At 31.0% G+C, this 14,961-nt stretch overlaps 1 protein-coding gene across 2 annotated transcripts in view; it reads right to left on the bottom strand.

Moving 5' to 3' along the window:
• LOC130896060 (chloride channel protein 2-like) overlaps nucleotides 1-13,017 on the bottom strand; it is a 56,998-nt gene extending 43,981 nt beyond the window's left edge. The window contains exon 1 of one of the 2 annotated variants that reach the window (XM_057803847.1): nucleotides 12,940-13,017. In XM_057803847.1, coding sequence (XP_057659830.1) covers nucleotides 12,940-12,969 — 30 coding nt within the window. In that variant the 5' untranslated portion in view covers nucleotides 12,970-13,017. Of the gene's footprint in view, nucleotides 1-3,814; nucleotides 3,968-12,939 lie in introns of those variants that run through there. The other variant, XM_057803844.1, reaches the window with a different exon arrangement.
• Nucleotides 13,018-14,961: the final 1,944 nt, after the last annotated feature.

Here is a 14,961-nt window from a genome sequence, read left to right as displayed (position 1 = left end):
CAGGCAGAAACTAGTAATAAATATGAAAATAAAATCGAATAGTATAGAGCTGCCAATTGAATATGAAAGCAGACTTCTATATTTGAGATTCGAATATATCATTGCAATAAACTTATGCACCCTATTAACTATTGTCCTCCAACTGTTTGTTCTGTGCGGCGTCACAAAGTAAACTCTTGCCTAACAATTTGTTAACAATTTAAATAAATTTACTATATACGGTCAAGCTAATATTTACTAAATGTATTTATTGTGGTTTAATCAGTTTGTAAACAAATTGGGCGTTATCATATTTGCAAAACTTTTTGCCGAATATTTTCTTATTGCTGTTACGAGCATAGTTAAAGACGCAGTATGAAAGCCAGCACACGTAATTAATGTTAGGCGGCGTATGAAGCTTTAATCTGAGTGAATCATACTCAGTGGAAGGCAATTAGACTTAAATTGGAACGTAGTTGAATGAATATGGTTCGTAATTTTGAAAAGAAGCATACAAGGACTGTCTGTTGTAATACATTTGCCTCGATGTGCTCTGTGAATATTTTTTATATATTTAGCTTGTCTTGTGCAGATTCCAACATTTTTTTTTTGAAAGAATTTTTCAACATTTCAATATACTGTCGACGCGAATATTGATTAAGCCATGTTGAATGCAAAGCGAGAAAATTATAATGGAGTATGTTGTTGATGCTAGTAATACTAATGTCAATCTCAAGGTATGTGATATACCTTGAGATTTTTTCTGATCAATTCAAGCATAGTACCGATTTTTTCTGTCACACTGACAAATTTTTTCCTTCAGTAACTTTGTTCACTAACCATTTTCACACCACGCCACTTTTACAGTACTGTTTAATATATTTAGGTCACTGCAAAAACACTAATCGCACTGAAATGGCAGAATGTCGTGGTTGAGGTTATTTTTAAGAATAAATATTAGTGAGAGTCAGAAATTATCATTATTGTTAAGACAAAAATTTAAATAGCAATTATTGTGATCCCATACTTTGTTTTCAATCCTCAAGTTTCATTTCAATATCATAAGTACTGGTTAATAATGCATCCCTTAAACATGCGATAGTGCGTTAAGAAAGTCTATCAAGTGATTCAGTGATAGGGGATCAAAGAAAAAATTGAATCGAGGTAAAAATGTTTTCATCAAATTATCGAAATAGGTCAATTTAATCCAGAAACTTACAGAATACTTTCAATCGAGATTTCTAATCTGTAATGCCAATTACTAAATGAATTAAATTGAGATTTCAAAGTTTTCTTATCCTTATTGAGCGTTATTAAGAAATGTGGGATGGAAGTGTTTTCTCTTATAACAGATACACCATGAACTTGTAATTCACATTTCCCCACATTCCTGAGCAAGCTGATCATTCGTATGACCTCTATTCCAAACCAAAAATGAACTTTTGGAATATTGTTAGTAGTAAATAGTAATTTGTTATCCCAAATGTTTTTAATTTAATAGTGGTGGTGGAAGAAGTTTCAACAAATTAAAAACAAGAAAAATATAAATTACCAAGCCTTGCATTAGCGAGATCTTACGAGGTCTGACTATTAAATAAGAAGTCTGCGCGTCTAGAGGGAGCCCTAGACGTTTGCAGTAAACAACAAGTAGTGCATTGGGTGTTTAGATATCTTGTCTATGCACGTCCCAAAAAATTCATACTATGCGTTGCATTAGTGTGAATGCAGCCATTTAAATATACCACTCCAAGACTACAAAAGTCAAGAATAGAAAGAGAAGAATACACTGGTGTATCTCAAATAAATAAAAATACTGCAACAACGTAAATCGGAAAGTACGTAGATTATTCAACATTGTCTTCAAGGTTCGCCGTTTTCCAGTCAAGTATTATGAGCTGATGCGTATTAAATTAATTTTTCGGATAGTATAAGGTTCGTTCCAACCCATCAAAAAACCGTTCTTGGTACGGTGACGATTCTGTGCAATAGTATCGTTTGTGAACCGTTTCAGTGCCGGTCTTTTCGATTCTTGGTTGATAGCAAGTACTGTTACAAGAACCGTACATAATCGGAGATTGCGCAGAACGCTTCCGGTAACCGTTTCAAGTACAGTCCCGACTAGCAGGTTGGAACAAACCTATAGAAAATCATTATTATTTGCAAAACTGCAGTACTTATGCACTAGTTATCACTAGAGTCGGCTACGATTTGTTTCTATAACAAAGATGCTCAGAAAAACTAAGAAGAGCCGCTTTTTATTCGATGACGAAAATAATTTATTTACTATCTAATGACGAATACTCAGAAAATTCTAGAAATTGTCTCTATATACAAGATCAATTAATGATAAAGAAAACTGAACAACTTTTATATTTAATTGATATGTTATCTATAAATAATTTAAACTGTTTTTGCCACTCTCTTCGAATAATGAAAATCCAATCAAGTATGCTAATGATAGAAAACAAAAAGTTTTAGTTGAAGTAGTTGTGTTTCGATATTCATATAGTAAGTCGTAATACCATAGAATATATTAAAATCTTTGCTTAAAATAAATTTAGAAATAATAAGATAGTGTCGAAATGAATTCTATGAAAAAACACATTTTACTATAAGCTATTCAACAAGTTGTTCAATAACAATATCAATTCATGCATTGCTGTATTTAAGATTAGTCGTACAAGTCTTGAGGACGACCCATTAAGAATGTTCAAAAAGTGTGAGTACTATATTTAGAGTATACTAGGATCTATGGGAACTAGAACAAAAAAATTGTATGCGTCCTTCTCAACAACAATTGAAGCGTTTTAGAAAGATTTTCCTGCGTCTTTTATAACTGTAAATAGACTTCGATCTACCATTATGATTCAGAATCAAAACAAGAGACTAAGAGATGTTGTAAACCCGGTACCTAAGCGAAGCGTTTTAGGGTCCAGAAATGGTATTAAAAGGTGTTTTTTTTAGATATAAAGTGATTTTTTTTGTGCTTGTGTGAAAAATAAATATAGAGTATTGTTGTAATATATTGGATCAACTAAATTAGAAATTCGTAAAATAAATTACACGATTGAAAAAACCATTACAAAACATTAAGTCTATTCGACAAGCTTTCTGTTGTTTTCAAAAAATTTATGATTCCAATCGAACGAAGAAGCAATGTAAACCGCGGATGCATAATTTTGATAGCCCACTTCAGGCATGAAATCAAAAATAAATTCACTGAAACAAGTGCATTAATGTTCGGGGAAGAATAAAATAATTTTTGAAATCGTAAAAATCTGTTTTTCTAATCGAAAGAAAAAACTTGAAAAGTGGAATGGTAAAGGAAAATATTGTATAATAATACATTTTACTCTACATTTAATTAACAATATCACCAAGAATTAGTATAAGGGGAAACGGATAAGCGAGCCTACTGAAAAGTGTTTGGTGTGAAACAAAACCAGTTGGATTAATAAAAGATGCTATGGATTTGGATCGAGATTCATTATGAGTATCTAAATAAATAGTTATTCAATATCCAAAATATATACAAGAATATTAATTATTATCATTACAACTAGGTAGATCATTAAATTGTTGAAATAGAAACCAAAACATGATAAGATTTTATATAACTATATCAAATTCTATTATCTTCAAGATATTTTTAAATTATTTTAGTCCTAAAATGAAATTTACTGTGGCACTTTGATTATCAACAGCATTAATGCGAGAACTATAAAAACAATGCAATAAAATAAAATTCAAAAGTTGATAATTCGGTTTGTTTATAATTTACTTGGTATGTATATTTTGTGTGTTTCAATATAATTTTCGTTCCAAGAAAATTTACCTGAACTGGAGAATATCTAGAATCATACAGTTGCCCCACTGGCACGTCCTGGTATACTAAACTCATATTTTCAAATAAATATTCAAAAAAAATCCAAATTGCTAATAGCACAGTACACCTATCACCTAAGAAACATGATACTTGACTGAGCCTGTGAGTATTTGTACCTACAAGGTAGACTTTCCTCTACTAATTAAGGTATCTTAGGACTAATATTATTGGATATTAATAAATATTTGATAACAGTAAACGGTGTATTTTATAAGTTACTTACGCGCATCGAGAAGCTGTATTTCTTAATTTTATTGTACCTGACAATTGCCATAAACAATGTTGCGCACTGAATAGAAAACAGTGCGAATGCAAATAAAGATAAAATCCTTCTGAATTCAACTGATTGAAATACCAATTAGAAAAATATATTGTCAGCCATTAAAGACTACTTTTAGATAACAATATCTTAATCTTGGTCACCCCTTTGCGTAATATGTTCAGAAATTATTCTCTGAATAACTCATAGAAAAAACTATGTATTATTCACTTCAACAATAAGTTCGTTTTCAATCTTAATTATTCACTATGCATTCTGCGCATTATTGGAAAGATATTGTGTAATGATGATATCGTTATTACAAGTAAAAACATTTAATAATAATTTAATATAATAATTTAGTGAGAATTGAGAGTAAGCCGATTAACATCACAACAGCGGTATGCTTCTCAATTACATCTCCCCATTCAAAACATTTAAATATCGACTACCATCAGACTATCTAATCGCCTGACTTGGTGGTTGTTTCGAATTACATTAGCCACGTCTATCAATTTCATGTGAAAACATATCAATAGTCTACTTATATACAATCAGGTGCATTACATATTTCCAATTTATTGAGATTTTTAGATCTTAAAACTTATTCTTTAGCATTTAATGATTTAAAGAGACTCTCTATAAGTATTATATAAACTTATATAAAGTATTTTTAAATTTTTTATATTTCTTAGAAACACAAAAATCTTGAGTTTTTGTTAATAATTCCATTAGAAAAAAATTTACTTCCTTTCGTGTTGATTCTAACATCAAAACTTTTACAATTCAGACTCAACTGCAATAAAACGAACTTACGCTTTTGTTTTAGATTAGGCAAGGTGCTTGTTATGCGGCCGAGGGTTTCTCAAAGAACCACTCATCAATTTGTTGAAATTGGCAACTAAATTAAAACGCCGTAGAAAAACAATTTCTGCCCATGATGATCTGTTTATGGTATCCTAATGTTTAAAAAATAGGTATCTATCTTCTGTTGTCTGAACAAAGTGAAAATTGTGGCTGTACTTAGGTGAATAGTTCGTCACCGAAATAATTAGAGTCAATCTTCTGCTGTCCGTGGAGTAACGCAAAACTCGTCTTGTTTTTGCAATGGAATTTAAAAACTAGACTTACGCAGATTGGAGCACCGTTTGACTTACGAATGAGTTCAAGTATTGTTTGAGGCCACCTAAAGGTAGCGAAGGAGTCTCCAAAAAACAAGGAGGACGATTTTTATATTCGTGAAAGAATAAGATATCGAGGGGATTCAGTTATAGTTTTTACTGGTATGAATTTTGTTGTTGGAGATTGTCTACAGCGGGCAAGAGGCATGAAAAATATTCTTGACGCTTTTGTTCCCAATTTTATTTTCATGGACGATAATACGAATCTCTACTGTGCTAGTATTGCCAATTAATCATTTAGGAGAAGTCAGGATTATCTGTATTAATTGCTCAACACACTAGGAAGATCGATTCCATTATTCCATGCAAACATTTTAAGTAAGCTTAATATGGTGGCAATATGGAACAAATTCAAAAGTTGATAATCAAAAATTGATGACCACAAACCCACAATCCCAAGACGTATTCACATTGTAATGGGGGCACAAGGAGGAAAAACTATTCATTTAACAAATAACATGAGCATTAATGTGTAATAATGAAGTTATTTTATTTCTCTCAATTTTTGAATACTGCAATATGTTTTTATAAATACGTGATGCTTTAACAAACACTCTTGTTTACATTCAATATATTTTCAAATTTATGTACGATCTTAGAGTTACATGTCCTTGTTCTTTATAAAAGAGTGTACCATCAAGAAAATTTACTTTACTTTATATTTCTTTATTTCTACACCCTATATAATTTAACCTACTCACTAATAATCGATTAAGTAACAATTATATCTTATCTTTTTTGTTGATTTACTTTTTTGATTCAAGACTTCTTATATGATTATAATTTTAAGTATTCTATTAAAGATTTTCACTTCAATCGATTTGATTTTATTTAGCATTGGATTGAGTTGTTTCAATAGTTTTATAGAGGGAATCACAGCTTTCTTCTTCTCCATGACAAAGTGTCGTGCCACAATTTGCTGCTGGTTAGCGAGATTTGATCTGGTAAAAGTCTTCTTGTTTGTCCAATCAGCTTTACTCTCCATATTGGTCACTATTATAGAACTTTTGGCTCTTCCCAAAAATGAAAAAACCATAAGTATTGATAATATAACTGACATTGAGACAGTTGTTTAGAATTGAATTTAGATGTTTAACATAAGATTTTGTTTTAAGCTGCAATAGAGCTTATGAAATGTTGAACTCTGTGGTGAAAATGTGTGATGCCAAAAATTGTTATGAGCACAACGAGTCGGTGAACGGCAAGAAACGGATGCGGTGCTCTCAATAAAGTATTTAGTTAAGAACCTAAAATTTTCGAAAATATTGATTTATTTATTGTTGTTCTCATTCATCTAAATCTATGATAGAGAGCATTAACAATGTTTAATTTTTTGTTTTCATATTTTTAAGTGGATAATACGTAAATATTAGTAGCTAAAAAATACGCATATGACTTTAATGTCATATTTATTATACATTTAATACTCTTAGCCAAATTCATCTGCAACTAAAGGTAAATCGTAAATAACAAGTATCGATCATTCCTAGATTCGAAGCCTTATTCAGACGCGAGTCTTAATATCCATAATAAGAGGATGGTCCCAGAAATACCTGGTCTGGCCAGCATATGTTTCAAGTTTGAAGACGCTACGTTGTTTAATATTTGTTTAGCAGCCATCAACATTGAACGTATTCAGTGAATTTGTAAATATGGAAAAAGCTGGACATTATATGATACAATACTTTTATTTGAAAAATCTTAGCCCAACCAATATAAAAGCTGAACTAGATTCTACTCTGAGTAAGACTGTTCCTATGTTGTCAACAGTAAAATATTGGGTAGCAGACTTTAAACGAGGCCGTACGACCTGCGAAGACCAGCATCGCAGAGGTCGATCAAGTGAGGTGACGACGCCAGAAATGTCAATAACAATAAAAAAATAGACTGAAAAGAGAGAATCGGTTCCAAAAAAAAATAAAGACCGCTCCAGCTGTAGGCACTTATTGCAACGTTTGAGCGAAGAAATCAAGCAAAAACGGCCGCATTTGACTAAGAAGAAAGTGTTGTTTCATCAAGACAATGCACCACTATATTCGCCAGATTTAGCCCCTTGGATTTTCCAACAATAAAGAGGTGATGTCGGCAATTAATGGATATTTTGAGAAGCTTGACGTTTCTTATTATAAAAAGGGTATCGAACTGATTGAACATGGTTGAGAAAAGTGTATAGAGAGGGATGGAAACTGGATGTAATTTTTTCCAAAACTTTGTGTTTCCTTTATTGGGCCAAGTACTCTCAGGGACTCTGGGATCCTTCTCGTATACACAAAGTTCGTTCTTTTATAAATGGATTTAAAGAAATCCGGAAAAAAATAATCATAAAAATAAAGACATTACATTTCTTGGTTAGGTTGTCTGACAGAAATTCAATGATACTTATTACGAGCTTTTATTATTGCTTCAGAGGAAATTATGAAAAGATATTTAATAAAAACAAAATGAATGTATATAATACTTTTTCGTCAGCATTTTAAACTTTTTACTTAACATTATAACCTAACTTAAGTTGACTATATTTGCTACAGAAAATAATCGAAATAAGATATTTAGATTGGAATGCTCGTGAAATACTTTAATCTATATGCATTTCTGACAATAGACAATTATTGAAAAAGTATAACCGCCACATCACCCAGACTAAAATCTGCTTGATCTGGAATGGGCAACACTTATACAAAATGTGTCTTAAAAAACCTTGTCTCTCAACATAAGAGATGCTTAATAAGAATCTACGGGATGAATTTTTATTTAATTGACAGCTTCTGAAATAAAGAAATAGTGTGTTTCCGTGTTAAAACGCGAAGAGAAATTTTTTGGAGCAGAATCCTCCATAGACGTGATAGCAGATACTAGTCTATGATGTAATATTGAATAAACTACTTTTTTATTCAAAATAATTTATCATTAAATTCCAAAATGATTCTATATGGTTATATAGGGTGCTCTGGAGCTTGATGGAAAAATTCTGGAGTAAGTAGATGACCCCTCATCTCTGAGATATAGGCCTCTAAAGCTGCGAAATCAGAACTTATATTTAAGAATATTTTCTTAATTATACATTCGAACGTTATGGATTTTTAATGGATGATTACGTATGTCGATATAGTGTATTTGACGGAATAAATAATTCTACACTATTATCTGGAGGCCAGGGGCGGTTCATACCCAATGGTTAACAAACCATAACTTTTACAGTGACAACGTTTGGAAGCAGTAAATATTGATGTTACAAATTTATATGATCAATCTTGAGCTCATTAGATTACTAAATCCAATATATTTGCTTACTACCTAGTACATATTCGTTTCAAAATGTATATTACTAAATATGATATATAATAACCTGGAATTCTTGCTGATTGTATAATTTCTGGAAGACTTAAAAGAAGTTTGTTAAGAATATATTCATTTATACAGCAACCAAACCAAAATATTAATTATTACTCATTAATAGGGAAGGTAAAGCAACGATTTTATTATAATAATTTCAAGATGAGCGGGAATACTACTGATCTTGTTGAACACTTTCACCAAGTCTGGGGAAACTCAGTAGATTAGAAAAAAAATTCATCGTAGAAATACTCGAACGCGTCAGTTTAAAATAAAAAATTTCATCTAGAAAAGTATAATATACAAAATTAATTATTTACATTTCAAAGAGCAACTTTCTAGTTTTCTACAAAATGATCGAACAAATTGAGGCACTTATAGCGGTAACTTCAGAATTCTTTTGTCGTAGAATCGTGCTACCTGCAACCCACCTGGATCTCCTCGTCGTCATTGAAGTACTGTGTTACTAGCCAGCGACGAGATCTGTACAATAGAACTGATGAAAGAAAAATTTCAGGTTCTTTCCTCCTTATTGCTTGTTTTGAACTGCTCTCTAAGGTTGCGCAAACTTCGGCAATACCGCCCGGGTACCAGGCTCTAGAGCATTATCTACTTTGCTTACCTTGAAAGACAGTCGTCATAATATTCCTTGACGACAAATTTGAAAGTATTTTCTTTGTTTGTTTGTTTAATATTGTCACATAATTGAACTGTTCCACCAACTACGGTTCGTTCCAGTAATGATTCCATATTATAAAGCTCAGAAAATGACAAAAACGTGTAGAGATCTTTAAACAATTTTTGTGCCCATATTGGACAAAAATAGTTGTGGTCCAGCTTTTCTTTAACAATTTCAAATAACAAAGTTCATGAAACTAATCAAAACTTTGATATTGTGAATAACTAATCTAATCATCAATTTTTTCCACCTCAATTTTCGTGGTTTTTTCAATTCTATTGCGCTTTTTAAATTAAAACGAAAAACTTATTCTCATTGCGGGAACCAGATGTCGGCTGAGATGTTGTGCACTCAAACACTGAAAACCATTAGACTTTGTGAAAAATCCTCGTAGATACTTTTCCACCAACCAATAAATTCATTTAACAAGAATAAATAATCCATAAAAATATTTTAAGGATGTAAAATTTAAAAAAAAACGCCGAAAAAAAAACATTCAACGTAATAATTGCGGTGCTGTTTGCGTAGAACAAACAACAAATTCTTAGGAGGATATAAAACTAAGATGTGGAAAAATAGAGAAAATCTATCTATTGAAATTACGAATAAAAAAACGCTACAAATATAAAACGACACAAATAAAAATTAGTAACTTACTGAGAGAGATTCCAACTAGTACATGTAAATAGACTGCATAAAAAGCATTCTAGATATTATAATGGAGACTTATGAAAGAGGCACCAGATCATCATTGGATCTCTTGATATATTCCAGAAAACCATAGTACCAAATAAGTTACCAAACGTTTCAGATTCAAATTTTTGACACCTATGTAGCGATGGTTTGCGGCATGCAATCTGACTGTTATCATATAAGCAAAGATGTTATAGCTTGAAATATATTTAAGTGATAATCCATACCGAGGGCAAATATCTAAAAGGCTGGATTGTGTAAGGGAAGCTTACTTATTTCCTTTCAGCTGCATTTCATTAATGAACGAGTTTACTGAGAATTCGAAGTAAACCTTCAACACCGTTTATTTGAATACTTCCACCCAACAAGTTTCCGTGGTAATGTTATGAAAATTCGTCAAAGTTCAGTCAATAAATTGCTTTTCAATTAATATATCCAATCGAATATCTTCCATTGTGGGGACCTCTTTTAAATCTACCCAATAAAATATCTCAATTTCTTTGGTAAGTCCACTGCTCCACTGTTTTATAAAATTCAGTAGCCATGCATTTCACAAACTCTTCATCGATATCATTACAATTTTCTTTCAATTTCAACATTGTCGAACTATACATGGAAGGAACTGATTGGTCTTGGAGTTAAATTGTCTTTTAATTTATTGATTTTATATGCAGCTTCAATTGTTCATACAGTGTGACCTTCAAGTTTCAAGACAGCTTGATGGAAACTTAATAATTGAGTTTGTGAAAAATAAAGCCACAATTCGGAGGTGGGATCTTCAAATAAGTTTTTTAGTAATAGGGGACATTTTGCAATACTCAAAAAGTAGCTTTTTAAAGGATAATACATTTTTAAAACCCTCTCCAAGGCAGGCATAATAGCAAGCCATCTGGTTTTGCTATAACCAAGCATTTGTAGATATTCCGATTCAGTTTCGGAAAAAACTCCTTAAGAGCTTCAACTAGAATCGTGTTATTTAAAAAAAAGGGAATAAATATTCACAATTACGCTTTTGTTCAAAACGGGACGTCTGGTCACGTTATCCATGATATGCGTTACTAATCGCCAAAGGCCAAATTTCCAACCTAACCAAAATGTGAATACATAGACAAATACTTGGAATTCATTGAAAAACACACAAAACTGATGAACATTTGTAGTCAAGTATAAGAAGAAATTTTAACTGGCCAATGTGACGAGGGGAAGCCGTTATCGAATTTTATAGCTTATTATCCATGGGAAAATTGGAGGTCGAGGATGTATCTAGAAGGCAAGTTCCCTAGTTGGAAAACATTCAAGAATGATTCAACATACGAAGTGCGTACTCACTTTTGCAAATAACCAAAGATAGAGACACTTTCCCAACTGTGATCGCCAAGGTTAAATTAAACTGACATGATAAATAAAGAAAAATCGTGTATTAAGATAAAGTATATCCAAGAAATAATTAAACCACATCTTATCTTCTTATACTTATATCTTATACTTTTTGAATTGCACAACAATATCACTTTGTCCTTAATTTTTTTCTATAATTGATAAATGACCTTTTTGTGACTAAATCAGTGATCAGTGATTTACTGTCTTCGTTACTAGACGCTATTGGCAAAATTCTAATTTTTCCTTATCCAAATAATTAGTCGTCATTCGTCATTCCGCATTACTTGAAATTTGCGACAAATCATCTACATAGACGTCACTCTCATTATCGCTATCCGATGCCATTGTAAATTAAATTTATAAAATTGTAAAAGTATGAATGAGATGCTCTCACATTAAATAATGATATAAACTGATAACTAAATGCATCCACGTGAGGGCGACAAAGAATGATAAAAATATTATTTTTTTACAAACCTAAATTATATTAATTCATAAAATATATAAATTTATATCATAGTCGTGGAAATAAAAACTATGAAAATCAAATATTGTGAAAAAAAATTACTGGAAGATTTGAATGAATTGTAATATTCTCTTGTATCGAATTTCTTCATAATTGGAAAACGAGGTCTAACAATTTTTGAAGAAAACAACTACTGGCTAATACCGCGACGAATAATGAGTTATATCGTTTTCGAAAAAATAAGTTTCGATGTAATTGCATCTCTTCCTATCTGAATCAGACAACACCAATGCTATATTTTGGTTTGTGTAGTTGAACACTATGCAACAAACAGCAACAAATTAGAAACAGCAGGTGAATGGAGATATGTCAATATTATTAAGAAAAATGGAAATGACACAACAAAAACAAATAAATGACATGATAACATTGTTCAAGATGGTAAAAACAGTTAATGACAATATGAATTAAAAGAAGAAAGCAACAGAAGAATGAATGGATAAAATAAATGAAAAAATGATTAATAAAATAGATAACATTTTTATATCATACAATATATTAACACGACGATGGATGAGACCAACAAAGAAATAGAAAAAAAATCAATCAATCGTTGAAGTTAACAAAAACATGAACGAGAAGGTGAAACAGAAAGATACCACCAAAAAAATTCTTTAATTTCTAAGCATTAGATTCAGTTAAATGAGAGAGATACAATAAAATTGCATAATGCGGTTATCAATCAGTTCATATAAAACAAAATATACCTTAAACAGCTAAGAAAAGTTGACTATATTTAAAATTCCTCCCAATAATAATAGTGTATGTTGGTGCAGACATGGGCAGACTCTAAAGTTGCATAGATCTCATATGAAATTATTGATAATAAAATTGTAAAAAATTGTAATTGATTTCAATTTGAAAAAAATCAACTAACTTTTTGAATAAGAGAACATTAAAATAATCAAAGAGTATGAAATAAATTATAAAACATACCGTTATTCAAACACGTTCATTATTATTTCACTAGGACAACCGTAACAACGCGACATTATCAAACTGCACATTATTCACTCCACTTACCATTCTTTTTTTAGAAGCATTTTTCTCCATTTTTTCAACTTCACTAATAAAAAATCTAAGTAAGTGTCATATGTTACAAGTCTACCAATATTTCGAGACATCATTGATAATCGTTTATTGTTTGCTTGTAATCGACCATTTATATGAAAAGCATCTCAGTATATTATACAACGTTACCATATTGGTTTGTTATTGATTTCATTGTTCCTGTTACAAAGGTATTAATGGTATATATCTATATGTTGTATCAAGACGAGTTGATAATTAAGCATTTTTCATCCTATAAATCTTACGACAACTCAAGATGGTGATGTTACATGAATACCATTTCATATGTCGAATGAAGTCACTTAATACAAATAGATAGAGATACAACAGAATAAATTAAGTATCAAGACTAAGAGAGAAATAAATCTAAACTCATTTCTTATTAGTGCTTTTAGCTTCTCAACATTCCAGTTCCATTCAACGTTTCCAGTTTCCCATCAGAAGTCCAAACAAATGAAATCTGGGGATCTCAGTGGCTATTCAAATTCTCTTGTACTTAAAAAAATACTTGAATATACTGTTTATACCAACACTACACCAACACTCACAATTACACTGTCTGACGCGCATTTCGATAACCAAGTTATCGTCTTCAGAGACTGAAGGTAAACTGTTTACCTTGATGTAGTGGTGGTGTAAACAGTATTCAATATGAATATCACCAACGTTTCCAGAAATTGCAACTAAGTGAGAAACTACTTGGTAATACAGCAGATATACACGAATAGGTATTTTTTTATGGGGAGACTCACCATCTTATTAGAAGATATCTCTATTCTGGACATTATTATATACAAAATAACCAATTTTGGCCTTTTTTTGGAAAATTTGTAATTATTGTACTTTCCGTCGAAGAAACAACACCTTTATAAACTTTCACTTTGTTGGGCATTATCTCATCAAGTGTAAACTTTTTTGCTCAATATGGAAAATTCGGCCAATTTCCCTCACTTCTTAACATAAACATATATTCATCAAAATGTTATGTACTATTACTATTACTTTTAGTAATTCCTGGAGGGTTGAATTATTTATGTGCTTTAAGAATTAGTATTATGTTATTAATATTACTATTAGCATTGCTATTCAGAACAGCACTATATTCGTAAATCGTAAAAGTTTTATTGCAATGTGCAACACGAATCTATATTATGCTGATCATGTGGTTTTGAGAAAAAAAGTCAATAAGACCAACAAAAAACGTTTAAATAATTGCAAAAGACAAAAATCTATGCATTGTAGCAGAAAAGAATCCACGGAGCTTGAAAGAGTTATATTTTCGAATATTTGACACATTCAAATATCTGGTTCCAATCTTTAAAATCTAAGGAGAAAGTAAAGCATTTAGTGATATGTCTAAATATAAAGATATATACAAAGTTATGATATATTCTGTTAGTGTAACTAGATGAAAAAGTCTAATGATGACCAAATGGAGCGGTGACTAATCTTTTTAAAATCATGTTCTATTTTCAGGAAATTCAGTCAAGAATTAATGAGTCTTCCAGATTATCTTTTATAACAAAAATCATAATTTCATTTATTGAACCATATTGTCCAGTTACCGCCAGATGTAGGACATTGCTTTTCTGCACTAATCTTTCTATTTATATGTCTAAATCGTCTTGACTTTAAGTCTCTTCTGATTTTAACTTAGCTTTTTTAGAGAGGTAAAAATTTGACGGTTAGACCGGTCTTTATCAAAATATTTCGGAACCTCAAATTTTTACCTTGATTAAAAAACTAATTCCAAATCAGAAGAAGTCAAGACGATTCAGAAACATAAAAATATCAAAAGGACTAAGAAATAAAAAATTAAAGAAATTTAATCTTCGATTTCTTCTCGAACTTGATCTCCACATTGTTATCTTGTTCTTTATTATTACTCTTTAAGAATAAGTCCTTACCAGCTTTCTCGAAGTATCGTGTCTATCGGCTTTATTTTCAAATCAGATATCATTATTTCGTTTCTAA

Source organism: Diorhabda carinulata, chromosome 6, assembly GCF_026250575.1.
Source record: "Diorhabda carinulata isolate Delta chromosome 6, icDioCari1.1, whole genome shotgun sequence".
Classification (NCBI taxonomy): domain Eukaryota; kingdom Metazoa; phylum Arthropoda; class Insecta; order Coleoptera; family Chrysomelidae; genus Diorhabda; species Diorhabda carinulata.
The sequence above is the reverse complement of the archived record's forward strand: the minus strand, read 5'-3'. Positions and strand labels throughout refer to the sequence as shown.